This window comes from Ascaphus truei, chromosome 5 (assembly GCF_040206685.1).
Source record: "Ascaphus truei isolate aAscTru1 chromosome 5, aAscTru1.hap1, whole genome shotgun sequence".
In the NCBI taxonomy this organism is placed as follows: domain Eukaryota; kingdom Metazoa; phylum Chordata; class Amphibia; order Anura; family Ascaphidae; genus Ascaphus; species Ascaphus truei.
The window spans coordinates 308,409,199-308,431,490 of NC_134487.1; the positions used below are offsets into that span (position 1 = coordinate 308,409,199).

The 22,292-nt window shown below is 50.7% G+C and overlaps 1 protein-coding gene across 1 annotated transcript in view; it reads right to left on the reverse strand.

The window, feature by feature from the left end:
* The window catches only part of NDUFA9 (NADH:ubiquinone oxidoreductase subunit A9), a 32,066-nt gene extending 11,301 nt beyond the window's left edge, over window positions 1-20,765 (reverse strand). The window contains exons 1-4 of the mRNA XM_075603066.1: window positions 20,608-20,765; window positions 8,366-8,536; window positions 4,155-4,252; window positions 2,406-2,497 (exon numbers count right to left, since the gene is read on the reverse strand). Of these exons, the coding sequence (XP_075459181.1) occupies window positions 2,406-2,497; window positions 4,155-4,252; window positions 8,366-8,536; window positions 20,608-20,653 (407 nt within the window). The 5' untranslated portion in view covers window positions 20,654-20,765. The remainder of the gene's footprint in view (window positions 1-2,405; window positions 2,498-4,154; window positions 4,253-8,365; window positions 8,537-20,607) is intronic.
* Window positions 20,766-22,292: the final 1,527 nt, after the last annotated feature.

Here is a 22,292-nt window from a genome sequence, read left to right on the forward strand (position 1 = left end):
CAACTGAATAAACTTTGAAGTGTGGAAGCAGCAGCCCTGTTGTCTGACTCCTATCTTCCTGAGCTCGTATTTGTCTGTGTTTCGGAGAGTGCTAAACCAGTGCTGTCCAAATCTCCCTAGGTTGAGTGAAGTGATTCCTACCAAAGTGAAAAAGTAACGCTTTCAGGTATGTTATTCTTATATAGCAGCAAGAACAAACCTCCATTCTCAGGACAAAGATAAGCAGGGTCATATTACCTTGGCTTGGTCATGATTCGCACACAAATGTACAGTACATTCTACATCAGACTGCTGCACATCTCTTAATGCGGTAATGTAACAGGATAATGCTAATAAAACAGTGTGACTGCTACACTACGTCTTCGGTTTTATGAAGGACGCCCTATACTTTTAGAACTACTGAAAAGCAAATAAATAATAAAAAAAACAAGCTCAGAAATACACTGTAAAACATTTTTTTAAAAGTTGGAAGATCATAGCATTTGTTTTTAATGAAAGATAAGACATCATGTAATATACGAGTATCCGAACACTTGCCTGGGAAAATCTGGGGCAATCTCCCGGTAATGCTGCAACATTTCTGTGACATTTCTGCAAACAGACTAATGGCCCATCGGATTAACACAGCGGGGGTCCCTGGCAGTCTCACTCAGTTTGAATGGGACTCCAAGGGACCCCCGCTCTGTTAAACCAATGGGCCATTAGTCTGTTTGCAGAAATGTCACAGAAATGTTGCAGCATTATTGGGATATTGCCCCAGGTTTTCCCAGGCAAGTGTTCGAATACTCGTGGCTGCATCAGTAGCTTGCTTGGGGGGAAAAAGTCATTCATTAGATATATGTTATTTAAAACCATTAGTAAATAAATATGCTTGGTTTATCAGCCAATCTACAGCCAGATTTTGAGAAGTGTAAAATAAAGTGTAATTTGTGTATTACTTTACTTATTCCTTGACACCTATGACCACAGTCACACCTATATAGATAGAAGTCATTTGTGTTATCTATATCTAAAAAAATTAAAACGTTGTTTGTTTGCTGAAAACGTTGTTTGTTTGCTGTGCTTATGGGCAATCTGATTGGTCCGTCGGTCTGTCACTCAGCCTCTGGCTAATCAGATTGGTCTGTGGCCTGGCCCCACCCCCGCACGCCTTTCATTGGCCTGCGTGGTTCTATGACCTCACATACCCAACTGCCACACTCTCAACCTGCCGCCGACACAGCCAACACCACCCCATCCCACCACAAAGCCAACACCACCCCTCCCCCCCTCACACCTAATATTGCGCCCGGTCCGTTAACCCTGGCCGTTACCTTCCCCCTAAACGCGCCCTCCCCTCTCGTGGCGCCCCTAACCCTACTTGGCCGCGCGCTGTGGGACATGGGCGCGGGGGTAGCACGGCAGTGGCGGCGCGTCTGACTGTCCCCTGGTGCGGCAGGTGGGGAGACACGGGGAGCCTCTAGCCTTCCCCCGCGTGTGCCTCCTGCCCCATGCCGCCATTCTCGCCCACTCTCCCCCCCCCCCCCCCCCTCACAACCTGAGACGGAGTGGAAGCCGCACTTCCCCCTCGCCGCACAATACCAAGAAAACTCTTGCGTGGCTCTCAAGTACTGTATATGTGTGTGTGTCCCCTTATTATTATTACCCGTGTTACACGTGTAGCAGAGCCCCTACCCGCCTCCGCTGCAGGGAACTACTCAGCTGCTTTGGTCTGTGTGCAGAGCTGATAGGGGAGAGTGGGGCATTCGGGACTACAATTCCCAGAAGCCTAGGTTGGGTCACATGGCCCCGTCTCAGCCAATCAGACGAGAGCAGCCATAACCACGCATGTGACCCAACCGGGGGGCGCGGCCTTGAGCGGTTTGCCCTCATTGGCTGAACCGCTCATGTGTCCGCTGACGTCACTGAAAAATCAATTTTTATTAATTTCCAGCGATAGGCAACCAAGCCGCTCCTACTATAGGCGCACGCGACGGATTTAATACAATTGTTTTGACGCGACGTTGTGTCGTCATCGGGACTATACGCGCGGCCTAAGAAAGTAGTTCATCTGAACTGAGAAGTGGCGAAGGAAGGAGAGACGGAGATATATGAATAGAGCTGGAGATATGAGGCTTGTAGAAAGAAGTGCATCATTTGAAATCATTTTTTTTATTACTATGTAGCAATGACATGTAATTCACATTGTAATTCTATAACTTAGTTTTGTATTACAATTCAATTAACCTATTAAAAGAGAAACCATTGGTGCCCAGTGCATGGAGACGCGCCGGAAATATACGCACCATTTTATATTACCTTCAACACAGTAGGTTTTTATTTTACACGTTTTTGAACACATCGGAATGGATTAACAAAAGAACTACAAAGATATTGAACGAGGAAGACGCCATGAAAGAACTTACTTTGTTTCCCATTCTCTCCCAAGAAGGTTAATAACCACATTCGAGTTCTCGAGTGCCCTTCTTGTGGCATCCTTGTCCTTTGAATTCCATTCCTAAAATCGTAAAAGAAAATACCAAAATAATAAGGAGAATATTGCAGAAATCCCAATGGGGAGATAGTGTTAATTCTTTCAAGGGGAATCACCAATGAATGGCAGATGTTTCATTTGTTAAAATTGTGAACATTTTTTTTTAAAACCACTACAAGCTTGGCTTGCTGCAATTTTGCAATTGCAACTGTATTCTTTGCCTCTAATAAAAGCAGTATGTAAATCTATATTTTGCCATGTTTGCGATTGTCCTTTTATTTATTTATCAAATGTTTTACCAAGAACTTAATACAGTGAGAGTTACCTCTCGTTTTCAAGTATTTCCTGGGCATAGAGTTATGACAAATAATACATGTTTAAGTGAACAGGGTATACAGTATATAAAAGACATAGCATGCACAGTTACAGATAATATGTTATAGGCGTATGTAACAGTTACAGACCAGATTAAAATGCAAGACAGCCTTCATTTGAAACAATTTAGACTGGTGGTGGATGTGAGAGTCTCCGGTAGACTGTTCCAGTTTGGGGATGCACGGTAAGAGGAGGACCGGCCGGATACTTTGCTGAACCTTGGGGCCATGAACAGTCTTTTGGAGTCAGATCTCAGATGATAAGTGCTGCAAGTGGTAGGGGTGAGGAGCCTGTTCAGATAGACTGGTAGCTTGTGATACAAAAAAAGTGATATAAAAAGGCGCTCCTCCAACTTAAATCAGTGATATAAAGTGCATGTGCAAAATATTTATTAAAGTGAATCATTTATGTGATTAAAACAAATAACTAAAGCTGTAACTCCCTGCTCAAACCCTCGGGTAGCTTGCCCAGAAAGTATTTGAAGGCAAGACAGGAAAGGTGAACTTTGCTCCTAGACTCTAGTGTTGACCAATCTAGTTCTTTGAACATTTCGCAGTGATGTGTGTTGTAGTTGCATTGGAGAACAAAACAGTATATTGAATTGTAGAGGGTGTCAAGTTTGCTAAGGTGGGTTTGGGCTGCCGTGCCATATACTATATCTCCATAGTCGCTAATTGGCATTAGCATCTGCTGTGCGTTGTGCTTTCTGACCAGCAGGCGTAGGGAGGATTTGTTCATGTAGAGTACACCTAGTTTGGCATAGGTTTTGGATGTCAGGGTATCAATGTGCTTCACGAATGTTAAGTGGGAGTCAAACCATATGCCCAAGTATTTAAAACTAGTAACAGGGGCTAGGGTGGTGTTAGCGTTGGTTCTGGAGTTGAACACAAACTGAAACGTGCTGAAACGGACACATGAACATTTTAGAGAAGATATTACATCACACAGTATTTGCACTTTATTGCCGAGATGAACTGCCCATTCTCAGCGACTTCTGCCATCAACGGTAACAGCACATTACATTTGTGGGTTTCCATTCTCCAGAGAAGGTACAGACAAAAGTGATTAGTGACATTCCAGAATTCTTCATGCTACTACTTCACAATAAGCGTGCTGTAACTACCAGGAACAAGACATACGAGATACGGGGTTATTCATTTCAGTCTGATAGTGCAGATTGGGGCATTAACTTGTGTGGGAGTTTCAATGTATTGCCCTTAATATCAATAACCCTCAGTATCCACCTAATTCTGCAAAGCAATACAAACATCTACTTTAGCGGGAAACATCTTTATAAAGCACTTACCATGAATATGATCTGCCCCAGATCCCCCATAGGCCGAAGGTACATGAGGTCATACTGATCACAACGGTAGGGCAAGATGACCTGTGACCCAATGCGTCCTAGGATGTTAACAATTGAATAGTTTAAGTACATTTGATCATTTGTTATATTTGCAGTTAACACGTAATTAATTCAATTCTCTCGTTATTTATGCAGCCAAAAAAAAAACACAGTGCCGGACTATCCCCTCTGTATAACACTGCAAGCCAAGAATAAGGACCCCCTGTAATAACAGTGCCAGGACTATCCCCTCTGTATAACACTGCAAGCCAAGAATAAGGACCCCCTGTAATAACAGTGCCAGGACTATCCCCTCTGTATAACACTGCAAGCTCAGAATAAGGACCCCCTGTAATAACAGTGCCAGGACTATCCCCTCTGTATAACACTGCAAGCTCAGAATAAGGACCCCCTGTAATAACAGTGCCAGGACTAACCCCTCTGTATAACACTGCAAGCTCAGAATAAGGACCCCCTGTAATAACAGTGCCGGACTATCCCCTCTGTATAACACTGCAAGCTCAGAATAAGGACTCCCTGTAATAACAGTGCAGGACTATCCCCTCTGTATAACACTGCAAGCTCAGAATAAGGACTCCCTGTAATAACAGTGCCAGGACTATCCCCTCTGTATAACACTGCAAGCTCAGAATAAGGACTCCCTGTAATAACAGTGCCAGGACTATCCCCTCTGTATAACGCTGCAAGCCCAGAATAAGGACTCCCTGTAATAACAGTGCCAGGACTATCCCCTCTGTATAACACTGCAAGCTCAGAATAAGGACCCCCTGTAATAACAGTGCCGGACTATCCCCTCTGTATAACACTGCAAGCTCAGAATAAGGACTCCCTGTAATAACAGTGCAGGACTATCCCCTCTGTATAACACTGCAAGCTCAGAATAAGGACTCCCTGTAATAACAGTGCCAGGACTATCCCCTCTGTATAACACTGCAAGCTCAGAATAAGGACCCCCTGTAATAACAGTGCCAGGACTATCCCCTCTGTATAACACTGCAAGCTCAGAATAAGGACGCCCTGTAATAACAGTGCCAGGACTATCCCCTCTGTATAACGCTGCAAGCTCAGAATAAGGACCCCCTGTAATAACAGTGCCAGGACTATCCCCTCTGTATAACGCTGCAAGCCCAGAATAAGGACTCCCTGTAATAACAGTGCCAGGACTATCCCCTCTGTATAACGCTGCAAGCTCAGAATAAGGACCCCCTGTAATAACAGTGCCAGGACTATCCCCTCTGTATAACGCTGCAAGCTCAGAATAAGGACCTCCTGTAATAACAGTGCCAGGACTATCCCCTCTGTATAACGCTGCAAGACCAGAATAAGGACTCTCTGTAATAACAGTGCCAGGACTATCCCCTCTGTATAACGCTGCAAGCTCAGAATAAGGACCCCCTGTAATAACAGTGCAGGACTATCCCCTCTGTATAACACTGCAAGCTCAGAATAAGGACCCCCTGTAATAACTGTGCCAGGACTATCCCCTCTGTATAACACTGCAAGCTCAGAATAAGGACCCCCTGTAATAACAGTGCAGGACTATCCCCTCTGTATAACGCTGCAAGCCCAGAATAAGGACCCCCTGTAATAACAGTGCCAGGACTATCCCCTCTGTATAACGCTGCAAGCCCAGAATAAGGACTCCCTGTAATAACAGTGCCAGGACTATCCCCTCTGTATAACACTGCAAGCCCAGAATAAGAACCCCCTGTAATAACAGTGCCAGGGGGGAGGCGGTGTGCGTGCGGAAGGGGTTGCGAGGGGGGGGGGGGGTGGTGTGTGTGCAAGGAACATGATTTGCGCCCTCCTCGGTGCGCTCTCTCCTTACCCAGACCGCGACTGGGTGCTCCACTCCCTGCAGCACGTCAGGTGCACCAGCCACCTCCAGCTGCCCTATTCGGTGCACGCGCCTGGGGATAAATGTAGAACCTTCCGGCCCCGCCTCCGTTTTGCGTCGGTGCGCACAGGGCCCGCCTCATCAGACCTCGTCAGGCATCCTCATCTCACCTGTTCCCTGCACTGGATTCTCCAATCGCATTTCCCTCGCTGCGGGTTACTCATTGGCTCCTGCTCTCCTATTTATGCTCAGCTGCCCCACTGGATAATCGGCTGAGCACAACCCTATGTTGCTTAGTATTCACTGCTTCCTTGCCTCGGCAGTCCTGTCTTCTGTTCCTGACCCAGCTTTGTATTGGACTCCACTCTTCTCAACTCCTGACCCCGGCTCCAACCCGACCTCGGCAACATACCATAACTACTCTTACCTCTCCAATCCCGACCTCGGCAACATACCATAACTACTCTTACCTCTCCAATCCCGACCTCGGCAACATACCATAACTACTCTTACCTCTCCAATCCCGACCTCGGCAACATACCATAACTACTCTTACCTCTCCAATCCCGACCTCAGCAACATACCATAACTACTCTTACCTCTCCAATCCCGACCTCGGCAACATACCATAACTACTCTTACCTCTCCAACCCCGACCTCGGCAACATACCATAACTACTCTTACCTCTCCAACCCCGACCTCGGCAACATACCATAACTACTCTTACCTCTCCAACCCCGACCTCGGCAACATACCATAACTACTCTTACCTCTCCAATCCCGACCTCGGCAACATACCATAACTACTCTTACCTCTCCAACCCCGACCTCGGCAACATACCATAACTACTCTTACCTCTCCAACCCCGACCTCGGCAACATACCATAACTACTCTTACCTCTCCAACCCCGACCTCGGCAACATACCATAACTACTCTTACCTCTCCAACCCCGACCTCGGCAACATACCATAACTACTCTTACCTCTCCAACCCCGACCTCGGCAACATACCATAACTACTCTTACCTCTCCAACCCCGACCTCGGCAACATACCATAACTACTCTTACCTCTCCAACCCCGACCTCGGCAACATACCATAACTACTCTTACCTCTCCAATCCCGACCTCGGCAACATACCATAACTACTCTTACCTCTCCAATCCCGACCTCGGCAACATACCATAACTACTCTTACCTCTCCAATCCCGACCTCTGCAACATACCATAACTACTCTTACCTCTCCAATCCAGACCACGGCTAATAGTACCCGCAACGATCCGCTACTCTCCAACCCCGACAAGTATCACTACTACTCAACTCGCCAACCCCGACCTGGCTACCTCCACTAATCTACACCCCAGACGCGTCCACGCGGGTGGTGTTTATATAAACCCCCACCTTGGCCTCGCGGTCACGCCTTGTTTGTAGTGAGCACTCCGTTACAGTATGCAGTGTGTGTGGGGGGGAGGTGGTGTGGCTGTGTGGGGGGAGGTAATGTGTGTGTGTGGGGGGGGGAGGTGGTGTGTGTAGGGGGAGGTAGTGTGTGTGTGTGTGTGGGGGGGTAGTGTGTGTGTGGGGGGGAGGTGGTGTGTGTGTGGGGGGGAGGTGGTGTGTGTGGGGGGGAGGTGGTGTGTGTGGGGGGGAGGTGGTGTGTGTGTGTGTGTGTGTGGGGGGGGGGAGGTAGTGTGTGTGTGTGTGGGGGGGGAGGTAGTGTGTGGGTGGGGGGAGGTGGTGTGTGTGTGTGGGGGAGGTGGCGTGTGTGGGGGGGAGGTAGTGTGTGTGTGGGTGGAGGTGGTGTGTGTGTGGGGGGGAGGTGGTGTGTGGGGGGAGAGGTGGTGTGTGGGGGGAAGGTGGTGTGTGGGGGGCAGGTGGTGTGTGGGGGGCAGGTGGTGTGTGGGGGGGAGGTGGTGTGTGGGGGGAGAGGTGGTGTGTGTGGTGAGGTAGTGTGTATGTGTGTGTGTGGGGAGAGGTAGTGTGTTTGTGTGTGGAGAGGTAGTGTGTATGTGTGTGTGTGGGGAGAGGTAGTGTGTATGTATGTGGAGAGGTAGTGTGTATGTGGAGAGGTTGTGTGTGTGTGTGTGGAGAGGTTGTGTGTGTGTGTGTGGAGAGGTTGTGTGTATGTGTGTGTGTGTGTAGTGTGTGCGGGGGGGGGGGGGGGGGTGGTGTGTATGCAATTTTGACTCCTCTTTCAAACTAAATTACCAAGATGTTCTGTTTGGAAAATTGGCAACTTCTTTGAAAGAAACGTCGCAAAAATCTTTGCGACCGAACGTGGAAACCCTCGCGTGGCTGCGCGTAGCTCTTTACCTAGTCTGTTGACAACATATCGACCCAGAAATCCTGTGGCTCCAAAGACGGTGGCAACGACCCCACTGACTGCAGAGCGCCCGCCTTTCCCATGAGGAATAACGGCATGGTGAGCGCTCCGCTGCTGCAGCACAACGGGGGCACAGGTCACCAGGGAAGTGATCCGAGGACCTACACAAAGCAAAACACAGGCCATGCTGGAGTTTACATTCCACAAGAGCAGATTCTAGGGATTACAAAGAAAAGAAAACTTAAACAATAAAAGTTAAGAGGGAGTCTACGTCAACCCCACCCACTGGAATGTTAACGAGCCATGAGGACACAGAGCTTTTGTTCACAGCTGCACTGCATCTCAGTCACCCACCCCACTGTGCATCTGCTTTGCCCCAAAGGCGCACAGACTTTGGCGCAGCTGAAGGGGAGCCAAAGGGTGTGAACTGTTTGCTGCCGTTCGTTGATGTTGGTTGATGTTAAAGTGATGTTAAAGCTGCTCTATTTCTATCTGAAACTCATAAGCCCTTTTTCCCCTGTACCCAATTTTTCAACTCTATCTGTCCTATGAAATATCTGTGAATTCACTGTATAACCTCTGTCCTTTTAATGTAACCATGTATTTTTTATAACTCTGTGCCCAGGACATACGTGAAAACGAGAGGTATCTCTCAATGTATTACTTCCTGGTAACACATTTTTATAAATAAATAAAAATATAAAGTTTAAAATTATTCTGTTCAAACATTCTGTTCTGAAGAGCCCAAAATATGACAATTTTTAAAACTCCCTTTTCTACCCTATTCACTGATCCAGCTCATAATATTTCCCTATCTCCTAATGTGTAATTTTATGTTTGAATCAAGGGAATTATAGCTATACTTGGATTGTGGTATAAGTTCTCTGCTCTGTAAAGCACTGCAGGCATGGTTGGTACCACACAATAAATATACACACAGACACACAATAAATATACACAGACATACAAGGTGCACAAAAAATATACACAGACATACAATAAATATACACACAGACATACAATAAATATACACACAGACATACAAGGTACACAATAAATATACACACAGACATACAAGGTGCACAATAAATATACACAGACATACAAGGTACACAATAAATATACACACAGACACACAATAAATATACAGACATACAATAAATATACACAGACATACAAGCTGCACAATAAATATACACAGACATACAATAAATATACACAGACATACAATAAATATACACAGACATACAAGCTGCACAATAAATACACACAGACATACAAGGTGCACAAAATCAGAGATAAACAGCTATCTCCTATCAACCAAGATCCATATGTAGATCAAAACGTTTAGGCATCCAAAGCCTCTCACTGAAAGGGTAAACAGTTAATAATTATATGTTTCCCACCTGAAAAGATATTTAGTTTATTTATTTCTATAAATAAAATGTTTTACCAGAAAGTAATAGATTAAGAGTTACCTCTCGTTTTCAAGTATGTCCTGGGCAGAGTTATGACGATACATCGTTACACATATTTACAAACATTTCATGGACAGTTAGGGACAATATATGTTATGGGCGTATTTAACAGACAACTAAGTTCGATAATATTAAAATGTGAGACAGCTGAATCCTTGAAAGAACTTAGACCTGTGGTGGCTGTGAGAGTTGGGAGTACGATAGGGGAGCGCAAAACATAGGGAGATAAGAAATGAGATACGCAAATCAATGTCAATACAAGATCCCTCCGATGTACATCATACAGCTGATGGAAAAGAGTGCACAAATGTATAGCACAGTGGGTGCAACTGAACATATACAGCAGCGGTGCGCAAACTGGGGGGCGCACAATTTTTTTTTACGGGCGGTTGCAGAGGTCCCGCGCTCTCCCCCCAGGCATTTAAATTAATTGCCTGGGGACCGCGCGAGGCCTCTGCAACCTGTACTTACCAAGGTTCAGCAGGCTCCAGGACGCATTACCATGGCAACGGTTGCCACGGTCACTTGAAGTCATACAACCCTGCAGCGTTATTTGACGCCACGCGAGGTAAGGAGGGGGGCGCACCGAGGAGAGCAGGCACGGGGGGCACAGCAAAAAAAGATATCCTTTTAATAGGCTCTCCCATCCCTCATGGTGTGTATACCCCCGAGATAGGGTGAGATGGGAACCCCGTGTGGACGACAAATTGCCAGATGATTTGGTTAAAAACAATATGTAATAAAATGTAAGCACAACAGAGAACTTGCATCTAAGATGGACTTCGTCGGTGTTACTGGCTACTCCGATCTCTGTGCAGCTGTGGCTTCCCTGTTCACCGCGTCCGGTGTGCAGGGCTGGAGGGCAACTGGTAACAGGAGACTATGGAAGCCGCAGAGGTTCAAAATGCTGCACACTATTCGAACTACGCATTTTGCATCTATGGATGCTTCGCCAGGTTTAATTTCTTATCCCCTATGTTTTGCGCTCCCCTATCCTATTCCTACTACGTGTGGATCGAAAATAGGGATATATTTCAACACGACACCTTTCAAATCCACACAACAGAAAAGAACATGGGGACCTTGAGCTCCCAGCAAATCAATTCTTAAGAATAGACACTCGGATACCTCCAGTTTTGAGTCTCGCACTTCGGAAGTTGATGACCACGAGTGCTCAGTGTCTTTTGATCACCCTGAAGGGAATTGGAGATACAGACACAGAATCTGGATATAGGGCTAGACGTTCATTTGGGACACACTGACAGATTTGAGAGATCATTCTCCCAGGCATTAACTTCCACGGAGTCAAAAAACGGAAGAGGAGAAAAGCCAGGAAAAGGTGGGGGGTCAAAGGGAGCCAACAAGAGGAAAACATATTGTATACAATATACAAACCAATGTCATCAATATTTCTCATGGCTCCCTTAATTCACAGCAATTATCCATCTTTAACAAGGGTTCGAACTTTGCCCCCCATAATGATGTTGACTTATTCTAAACAATCATTAATCTTCAGAAATTCACAAGGAAATTAGCATTAAAGAAACGTTTTTCTTCCATTAATGACAAGAAAATAACTGTTTCTAAACTGTATCCTACACCTAGACTGACAGTCAGCAGGAGATGTGGACAGCAACAATGAGCATTTTCCTTTTACAATTCATCAACATCGATTGGCGTTCCAAGATTTATGTGCCCTCTCAGATCTAGAGGCTCTTTTGGACGAACAGGGCAGAGAACAGGATGTCAGACAGAAATCCATCTTTAACCCCATTTCTTACTGTAGACTTAAAAAAGATCCAACCCCTGATTTTTGGACGGAACTTCACGATTCATTGGAGATGGGTAGAATCTTACATGTCTTAAAATCACATAGAATTTGAATTTCTTAGCTGCCCGCATCTCATCATACCTGTGTTTCACCATCTCCCAAAGATCCACAAATTGCTCACTTTCCCACCTGGTCGGCCCATCGTGTCGAGCATTGGATCTTTGTGAGATGGTCTATCATGGTAAGTGGACAATTTTCTTCGGCCCTTAGTGCCATCTTACATTCAAGACACCACGGATCTCCTTGTCTCCATACACGATATCCAATGGAGTAAAGACTATAGGAGGGTCACCATGGACGTCACCTCCTCTATATACTATTATTCTGCACACCCGCGGTTTGACCGCAATACAGCACTTTGTACAATCTTCTACATTTTCTATTTCACTTCACACTTTTATTTTAGACTAGCTGAGAGACCCGGCGTTGCCCGGGATGTAATTTTGGGGGGGCGTACGACAGGGTTAGGCTCCCCCCCCCCCCCTTGACAGCTAGGTGGGTGACTGAGTTGACTGAGTGTGTGGGTGACTGGGTGGGTGTGTGACACTTGACTGAGTGGGTGGGTGGGTGACTTTGGGTCGGTTTGACTTTGGGTCGGTGGGTGTGTGACTTTGGGTCGGTGGGTATGTGACTTTGGGTCGGTGGGTGGGTGACTTTGGGTCGGTTTGACTTTGGGTCGGTGGGTGGGTGACTTTGGGTCGGTGGGTGACTTTGGGTCGGTGGTTGGGTGGGTGAGTTGGGTCGGTGGGTGGGTGAGTGGGAGACTGACTGGGTGGGTGAGTGGGAGACTGACTGGGTGGGTGAGTGGGTGACTGACTGACTGGGTGGGTGGGTGACTGACTGGGTGGGTGAGTGACTGACTGGGTGGGTGAATGGGAGACTGACTGGGTGGGTGGGTGGGTGACTGACTGACTGGGTGGGTGGGTGACTGACTGGGTGGGTGAGTGACTGACTGGGTGGGTGAGTGGGTGACTGACTGGGTGACTGACTGGGTGGGTGACTGACTGGGTGACTGACTGGGTGGGTGACTGACTGGGTGGGTGAGTGGGTGACTGACTGGGTGGGTGAGTGGGTGACTGACTGGGTGGGTGAGTGGGTGACTGACTGGGTGGGTGAGTGGGTGACTGACTGGGTGGGTGAGTGGGTGACTGACTGGGTGGGTGAGTGTGTGACTGACTGGGTGGGTGAGTGGGTGACTGACTGGGTGAGTGGGTGACTGACTGACTGAATGGGTGGGTGACTGGGTGACTGACTGAATGGGTGACTGGGTGGGTGACTGAGTGGGTGGGTGACTGAGTGAGTGGGTGGGTGAGTGGGTGACTGACTTACTGAATGGGTGGGTGACTGGGTGACTGACTGAATGGGTGACTGAGTGGGTGGGTGACTGAGTGGGTGGGTGGGTGACTGGGTGAAAGTGGGTGACTGGGTGGGTGACTGGGTGGGTGTGTGACTGAGTGAGTGGGTGGGTAACTGAGTGAGTGGGTGGGTGACTGAGTGAGTGGGTGGGTGACTGAGTGAGTGGGTGGGTGACTGAGTGGGTGACTAAGTGAGTGGGTGGGTGGGTGACTGAGTGGGTGGGTGACTGAGTGGGTGACTGGGTGGGTGAAAGTGACTGGGTGGGTGTGTGGGTGACTGGGTGACAGTGCGTGGGTGGGAGACGGTGTGTGACTTACCTTGACCCCGTGGCATCTGGCTGGGGCAGGAGGTGAGTTCGGGAAGCTGGGGGGGGGGGGCAAGAGTGGCAGGAGTCCCGCGCCGCGCTTCCCCTCTCCGGTAGCGGCGCACGTGATGGGGAGTCCCGCGCCGCGCTTCCCCTCTCCGGTAGCGTCACACGTGATGGGGAGTCCCGGTGCACCGCGCTTCCCCTCTCCGGTAGCGGCGCACGTGATGGAGAGTCCCGCGCCGCTTCCCCTCTCCGGTAGCAGCGCACGTGAGGGGGAGAGCAGGAGGCCCGGGCCGCTCCGCGAGGGGGAAGGAGCCTGGAGTTTGCTGCTGAGCAGCAGGGCCGCGCTTCCTCCGCGGCGCACGGTGAGGGTGATGGTGCGGCTGGGGATGTTGCGGAGCGTGGGGATTTGGGTGAGGTGGGGAGGGGGGAGAGAGTGAGGGGCACCGGGAGAGGAGGGGCACCGGGAGAGGAGGGGCACCGGGAGAGGAGGGGGGTGTGTGGAAGGTGAGCTGCGGTCCAACTGACGGGGGAGAGTGTGTGTCCCTGTGTGTGTGTGTGTGTGTGTCCCTGTGTGTATGTGTCCCTGTGTGTGTGTGTGTGTGTGTCCCTGTGTGTGTGTCCTTTGGCCGTCACTCCGCCTCAGGCCAATGAGAGGTGTGCGGGGGCGGCCCAAGGGACCAATGAGATTTCCCCTAGGGACACCGGACATCCAGGCAGGCAGGCAGGCAGGCATACAGTGCTTTCACTAATATAGTATAAGATTCTATTAAGTTCTTACTCACAATTATTTTCTTTTTGATTGCCAATACGATCAACAAAACACTGGCCCGGCGATGGGGACATCCTTTGCCCTGTCCTACACCAATTTATTTATGGGTTTCTGGGAACTGACACTAATCAGTTTAGGGAACACATTGTTTTTTTTATAAGCGTTATATTGACGATCTATTTATTTGGAAGGGTGATGGCACCTCACTGCCCATGTTTGACACACAACACAAATGGATTTTAATTTAAAATTAACTTTTGAGCACCATGCCCATCACATGAACTATTTAGATGTCACACTGTATGTAGATATGGAGGCCCATATACAAACAGACATTTATATTAAAATCAAGGAACTCATTCCTCAGTGCACGCAATGGTCATCCAAGATCTCCCACCAAGGGCATCCCCAAGGGAAAGGTCTCCATTTACAGAGATTGTGTTCAGAGGATGACTCCTATTTTGAGCAATCCAAAGATTTAACAGATAGATTTTTATGAAGAGGTTATAAATAAAACTCAAGACATTAAAGAGGCTTATGACCGTGTGAGCCTCACTGATAGGTTCGATCTGTTACCTTACAGGGCACATAGCAGATCAAAATCCATGCGGAGAAATAGGTTGGGAGCAGATACTTTTCAAACCCTTTGTTTATTACACATTTCAATAGACAAACCCAACACATTAATAAACATTGGGATACACTTAAATTGGATAGGGACCTTGGACCACAAATTAACATGGGTCCTACATTCGTCTTCAAAAAGGCCAAGTCGTTCTCCTCCTATCTCCCGGTCTTTTTAATTCTAATATAGATTTTAGGTAGTAATATCATGGCATTATATTTTAGTATTTGTTTAGATATAGTATTAACTATATTGTAGTTATACAATCATCAATTTACTTAGATTGCCTCATCAGCAATTTATAGTTCCTATTTAATTCATTACATGTTTATATATAATTATGTATATTTTTAATCGCTTGTTTATCATTATTGTTATTTTTACGAGATATATTTTTCTTATTGTCACATTATGGATAGGTTTGTCACAATAGTATTCTTTCATGAACAAAATGTCTACTTTCCATGCACATTCAAATCCACATGGTTTTATTACATTGTCACTTTATTGCAAATTGTTTTAATTGTGATGTTACAATACGTTTGTGTTTTATGTATCTATTTCCCCTAAGGCTCCGTCCATGGTATGGACGACCGCGATCAGACTGCCTAAAGGCAGTGACAGCATCTATACGGCGTGTGAGCGCGTGCAAGCGGGAGGGGGCGCGCGTTGCGCAAGAAATCAGTTAAACTGATTTCTTGGCGCGACAGGCCGGTCACGTGAGCGGTTCACCCAATGGGGGCGAACCAGCTCCGTGACGTCACTGGCACGCCCCTGGAGAGCGCGCGTACCATGGCCGGGGAAAGCACCTGCTTTCCCTCAGCCTCCGTCCGCACGGTCGCACTGTCTATGGACGCAGCCTTAGTGGGGTGTTCGGGTTTAGACTTCATTCTTTTCATTGGATACTTTGAATCGCTGAATGAGGCGGACTTCTCGTCTCTGCATTCACCTGTCCACGTGACCGCCGGGAACAGCTACTTAAGGGCTGATTTTACCATTTGTAGGTACTCTTTGATAAAGCACCTACCGGTGCAAAACACAACAGAAGACTTTTTGCCTGGTTTGGCCTGATTATTGCTCATTAAATTTTTCCCGTCCTACATTGTCTCATTTGGGTAGTGCCCCCCCACTTTTTCTTTTCGGCTTGCTAACCTATCTGACAGAAGCACACACACCGAGAAGACAGACTGCAGGAGACTCCAGTATTGCGAGTTCGAAGAACTTTACATTTCTTCTCTTATTAGGAGTTAAAGGGGACAGTGCGGCTTAACCGGTGTTGTTACTTGGGGGATCCACAGGTAGAGGTGGCAGCCGGCGGACTCGCCAGAATAACAGGCTCTCCGACTATCTTCCCCCTCCCTACTCCATACAACGTGGGATATTATCCTCCATTTACCAACACACACAGGCTCGACTCCTAAAGTCTCTACGGATTATACCTTATACTGTACTTCCCAGGGACATCAAGATTAATTTACAGCAGTCACCTGCTCATACATCTAGCTATTTGTACCCTTGAGGGAGTTTTCGTAGCACCAGTTTTCGGGACATTGTCCTATCTACATACTCTATCAAGCGGTCAACTCTTCAGCGGTCTCAAATTTTAATCTTGTCTGTAACCGTTATATACGCACATACCATATTATCTTTAACTGTTCATGCAATGTCTTTAAATAAAATGTATAACCTCTGTTCATTTAATGTAAAGGCATATTGTCATCTTAATTCTGTGCCCAGGACATACTTTAAAACAAGAGGTATCTCAATGTACTACTTCCTGGTAAACCAACAATGGACAGCAGAGCACCCATACCTAACCCCTGTCCCTGTAACAGGTGCCCATATCTAACAGATGTGCCCATATCTAACTCCTTTAGATGATTGCTATACATCACATACATATATTCCCTGAATATAGATAGGGCTGTCTCCCACCAACCTGCCTCTGCCTCTGGATGTATCTCCCCCCGTACCTCTAGCCGTGTCTCTCCACCCCCATGTAAGGCCGTGTCCTCCTCCCACTCCCCATATCTGGCCGTGTCCGCCTCCTCCCCCCCATATCTGGCCGTGTCCACCTCCTCCTCACCCCCATATCTGGCCGTGTCCTCCTTCTCCTCCCCCCCCCATATTTGGCCGTGTCCTCCTCCTCCTCCCCCCATATCTGGCCGTGTCCTCCTCCTCCTCACCCCCATATCTGGCCGTGTCCTCCTCCTCACCCCCATATCTGGCCGTGTCCTCCTCCTCCCCATATCTGGCCGTGTCCTCCTCCTCCCCATATCTGGCCGTGTCCTCCTCCTCCCCATATCTGGCCGTGTCCTCCTCCTCCCCATATCTGGCCGTGTCCTCCTCCTCCCCATATCTGGCCGTGTCCTCCTCCTCCCCATATCTGGCCGTGTCCTCCTCCTCCCCATATCTGGCCGTGTCCTCCGACTCCCCATATCTGGCCGTGTCCTCCGACTCCCCATATCTGGCCGTGTCCTCCGACTCCCCATATCTGGCCGTGTCCTCCTCCTCCCCCCCATATCTGGCCGTGTCCTCCTCCTCCTCCCCATATCTGGCCGTGTCCTCCTCCCCATATCTGGCCGTGTCCTCCTCCTTCTCCTCCCCCCCATATCTGGCCGTGTCCTCCTCCTCCTCCTCCCCATATCTGGCCGTGTCCTCCTCCTCCTCCCCCCCATATCTGACCGTGTCCTCCTCCTCCCCCCCATATCTGGCCGTGTCCTCCCCCCCATATCTGGCCGTGTCCTCCTCCTCCTCCCCATATCTGGCCGTGGCCTCCTCTTCCTCCCCATATCTGGCCGTGTCCTCCCCCCCATATCTGGCCGTGTCCTCCTCCTCCTCCCCATATCTGGCCGTGGCCTCCTCTTCCTCCCCATATCTGTCCGTGTCCTCCTCCTCCCCATATCTGGCCGTGTCCTCCTCCGCCACCCATATCTGGCCGTGTCCTCCTCCGCCCCCCATATCTGGCCGTGTCCTCCTCCTCCCCATATCTGGCCGTGTCCTTCTCCACCCCCCATATCTGGCCGTGTCCTCCTCCGCCCCCCATATCTGGCCGTGTCCTCCTCCGCCCCCCATATCTGGCCGTGTCCTCCTCCGCCCCCCATATCTGGCCGTGTCCTCCTCCTCCCCCCATATCTGGTCGTGTTCTTCTCCTCCCCCCATATCTGGTCGTGTCCTCCTCCCCCCCCACCATATCTGGCCGTGTCCTCCTCCCCCCCCCATATCTGGCCGTGTCCTCCTCCCCCCCCCATATCTGGCCGTGTCCTCCTCCTCCCCCCCCCCATATCTGGCCGTATCCTCCTCCTCCCCCCCATCTCTAGCCATGTCCTCCTCCTCCCCCCATGTCTCTAGCCGTGTCCTCCTCCCCCCCCCCCCCCATGTCTCTAGCCGTGTTCTCCTCCTCCCCATGTCTGGCCGTGTCCTGCCCCCCCATCCTGTCTGGCCGTGTCCTGCCCCCCCCCCCCCCCATCCTGTCTGGCCGTGTTCTGCCTCCCCATCCTGCCTACACCTTGAGAAAGGCAGTATTACTGCCGAAACGTTGGATTCCTTGGCACAATAAATCCCCCTTTTCATTGATGATTAAGGCCGTGTGCCTGATTCTTCTTCTTCACTGGATCTATTTGGGACATCAGGAGCTCCCCAGAACCAGCGCACCGGCGGTTAAGTACCCCACTATCACCTGTTTGTTTGAGTGTGTGCACTACCATCATTCCTTCCCCCCCATGTCTCTAGCCGTGTCCTCCCCCCCCCCCCATGTCTCTAGCCGTGTCCTCCTCCTCCTCCCCCCATGTCTCTAGCCGTTTCCTCCACCCCCCATGTTTCTAGCCGTGTCCTCCTCCCCCCCATGTCTCTAGCCGTGTCCTCCTCCCCCCCGTCTCTAGCCGTGTCCTCCCCCACCCAATGTCTCTAGCCGTGTCCTCCCCCACCCAATGTCTCTAGCCGTGTCCTCCTTCCCCCCCCCATGTTTCGAGCCGTGTCCTCCTCCCCCCCCCATGTTTCGAGCCGTGTCCTCCTCCCCCCCCCATGTCTCTGGCCGTGTCCTCCTCCCCCTCATGTCTCGAGCCGTGTCCTCCTCCTCCTCCTCCTCCCCCCATGTCTATAGCCGTGTCCTCCTCCTCCCCCCCCATGTCTCTGGCCATGTCCTCCTCCCCCCCCCATGTCTCTGGCCGTGTCCTCCTCCCCCCCCCATGTCTCTAGCCGTGTCCTCCTCCCCCCCCCATGTCTCTAGCCGTGTCCTCCTCCCCCCCCCCATGTCTCTGGCCGTGTCCTCTCCCCCCCTCATGTCTCTGGCCGTGTCCTCCTCCTCCCCCCCCATGTCTCTGGCCGTGTCCTCCTCCCCCTCATGTCTCGAGCCGTGTCCTCCTCCTCCTCCTCCTCCCCCCATGTCTATAGCCGTGTCCTCCTCCTCCCCCCCCATGTCTCTGGCCATGTCCTCCTCCCCCCCCCATGTCTCTGGCCGTGTCCTCCTCCCCCCCCATGTCTCTGGCCGTGTCCTCATCCCCCCCCATGTCTCTAGCCGTGTCCTCCTCCCCCCACATGTCTCAAACCGTGTCCCCTCCCCCCAATGTCTCTAGCCGTGTCCTCCTCCCCCCCATGTCTCAAACCGTGTCCTCCCCCCCCATGTCTCTAGCCGTGTCCCCCCCCCATGTTTCTAGCCGTGTCCTCCTCCCCCCATGTCTCTAGCCGTGTCCCCCCCCCCCCCATGTCTCTAGCCGTGTCCTCCTCCCCCCCATGTCTCTAGCCGTGTCCTCCTCCCCCCATGTCTCTAGCCATGCCCTCTTCCCCCCCCCATGTCTCTGGCCGTGTCCTCCCCCCCCCATGTCTCTGGCCGTGTCCTCCTGCCCCCCCCATGTCTTGAGCCGTGTCCTCCCCCCCCCATGTCTCTAGCCGTGTCCTCCTCCCCCCCCATGTCTCTAGCCGTGTCCTCCTCCCCCCCCATGTCTCTAGCCGTGTCCTCCTCCCCCCCCATGTCTCTAGCCGTGTCCTCCTCCCCCCCATGTCTCTAGCCGTGTCCTCCTCCCCCCCATGTCTCTAGCCGTGTCCTCCTCCCCCCCATGTCTCTAGCCGTGTCCTCCTCCCCTCCCATGTCTCTGGCTGTGTCCTCCCCCCCCCCATGTCTCTAGCCGTGTCCTCCTCCCCCCCCCCATGTCTCTAGCCGTGTCCTCCTCCCCCCCCCATGTCTCTAGCCGTGTCCTCCTCCCCCCCCCCCATGTCTCTAGCCGTGTCCTCCTCCCCCCCCCATGTCTGTAGCCGTGTCCTCCTCCCCCCCATGTCTCTAGCCGTGTCCTCCTCCCCCCCCCCATGTCTCTGGCCGTGTCCTCCTCCTCCCCCCCATGTCTCTAGCCATGTCCTCCTTCCCCCCCCATGTCTCTAGCCGTGTCCTCCTCCTCCCCCCCCCCATGTCTCTAGCCTTGTCCTCCTCCTCCCCCCCATGTCTCTAGCCTTTTCCTCCTCCTCCCCCCCCCCCATGTCTCTGGCCGTGTCCTCCTCCTCCCCCCCTCCCCCCCCATGTCTCTGGCCGTGTCCTCCTCCCCCCCCCCCCCCATGTCTCTGGCCGTGTCCTCCTCCTCCCCCCCTCCCCCCCCATGTCTCTGGCCGTGTCCTCCTCCCCCCCCCCCCCCCATGTCTCTGGCCGTGTCCTCCCCCCCCCCCCCCCATGTCTCTAGCCTTGTCCTCCTCCTCCCCCCCCCCCCCCATATCTCAAGCCATGTCCTCCTCCTCCCCCCCTCCCATGTCTCTAGCCATGTCCTCCCCCCCTATGTCGCTAGCCGTGTCCTGTCGCCCCATATCTCTCCCCGGGTGACGGCTCCTTGCAGCCGGCGCTGCAGCAGCTCCCGGCCCTTCAGTCGCCCCTATAACTCACGTGACATTGCTCGGGTCGCCCGGCAGCAGAGGATAACGGCCGCCATCTTTTTCAGGCCGGGCTCCCACAATCCTCTGCGAGCTACGGGTAAGCACACAGCCCAAATATTTGTACACTAAGAACTTTACAGCAACGCGCTGATCTCGCAGGTGCCCTCTGGTGGCCAGAGCGGAGATTACCCAGCAGCGCTTCTCCTGCACCATGTTATCCAAGGAAAGACCCCACAGGATCCAACAGGGAAACAGGGGGCTCTCAGGAGACTGACACGGGATCCCCAGGAGTTTAAAACAGATCAAATAGAACTACATAATGTATATATGTATATAATGTATACCCTGCTCATTTATGTAACAGTATTTGTAACCATGTATTATTTGTCATAGTAACTGTGCCCAGGACATACTTGGAAACGAGCGGTAACTCTCAATGTATTACTCCCTGGTAAAATATTTTATAAATACATATATATACATCTCCCAGGGGGTGGGGGGAGGGGTGTGTGTGTGTGTGTGTTGCACTTTCCCCCACCCCCTGGGAGATGTATATATATATATTTATAAAATGTTTTACCAGGAAGTAATACATTGAGAGTAGCGCACTTTCCCCCACCCCCCGGGCGATGTGTGGCTACGTGTGTGTAGAGTGCAATACCTGCTGGCTCACAGGAGGCCTGAGCCTCCGCTGCTGGGAACCTGGGGTGTATCCTGGATCGATGCTCGGTAGCGCCTCCACCTGTACGGGACTCTATCGTGTAGAATAACCCCGTTACAGGACCCACATACAATAAAACACACACTTAGTGAAAAGATAACAGTTTTACTGCATGAACTTCTATGAACTGTATATATACACACCACCAGGTCAAGCATGACCATATATATATATATATATATATATATATATATATATACACCACCGTCAATGATACAGTCCCACACATAAGGGCCCTCAGGCACCTGACCACCCTGGTGTCCCTGAGTAAGTAGTCCGATCCAAAAGTGTGTAGGTCAGCGCTGCCCACTAGAACTGTTTGTTGGTGCCCGTGAGGAGTTGAGTACCTGCCGGGTGATGTAGAAGATAGGATCCATTGATCCACCGATGTCAGCGATGAGTCCGCCTCCGCGGTGGGTGGTATCCAGCTGGAGGGTCTCACACTGATGATAGTCTCTGATTGTCTGGTTCTGGACCACAGGCACCTTGCGGCATCTCACTGTATCCCTGACCCTGATAGTGCTAAACTGGGCAATGTCCCTGTCTAAAGGCAAGTCCCTATAGCAGCCACAAGCTATGTGGGAGTCGGAGTCTAGCTGGGGCCTAATAGGGGTATCTGGCCTAGTGCAGGTGCCACAGACACATGCACACATAACCTACCCCTTCCTTGTCCCAGCTCCGACTGACGTGGTCTCAGACGCGCCAAGTGTATCAATCTGAGAATGCCGGGAATCCTGGAGCCCTATTGGCTGTCGTAGCTCACATGTCCCGCTGCCCCTGGGCATTCTGGGTCTTGTAGTTCCCTTGCCGATCTAAGTATTGACTGCCGCTGTTGCATTCCTGTGCGCATGAGCGACTGCAGTGCGCATGCGTGGCCGTATCCAACATGGCGGTGCCCTGCAACGGGAGCCGACGACGATCCGATCGCCTCACCTAGCTACCGCTGGCACCTCGCTCCCCTGCAACTCTCCCGG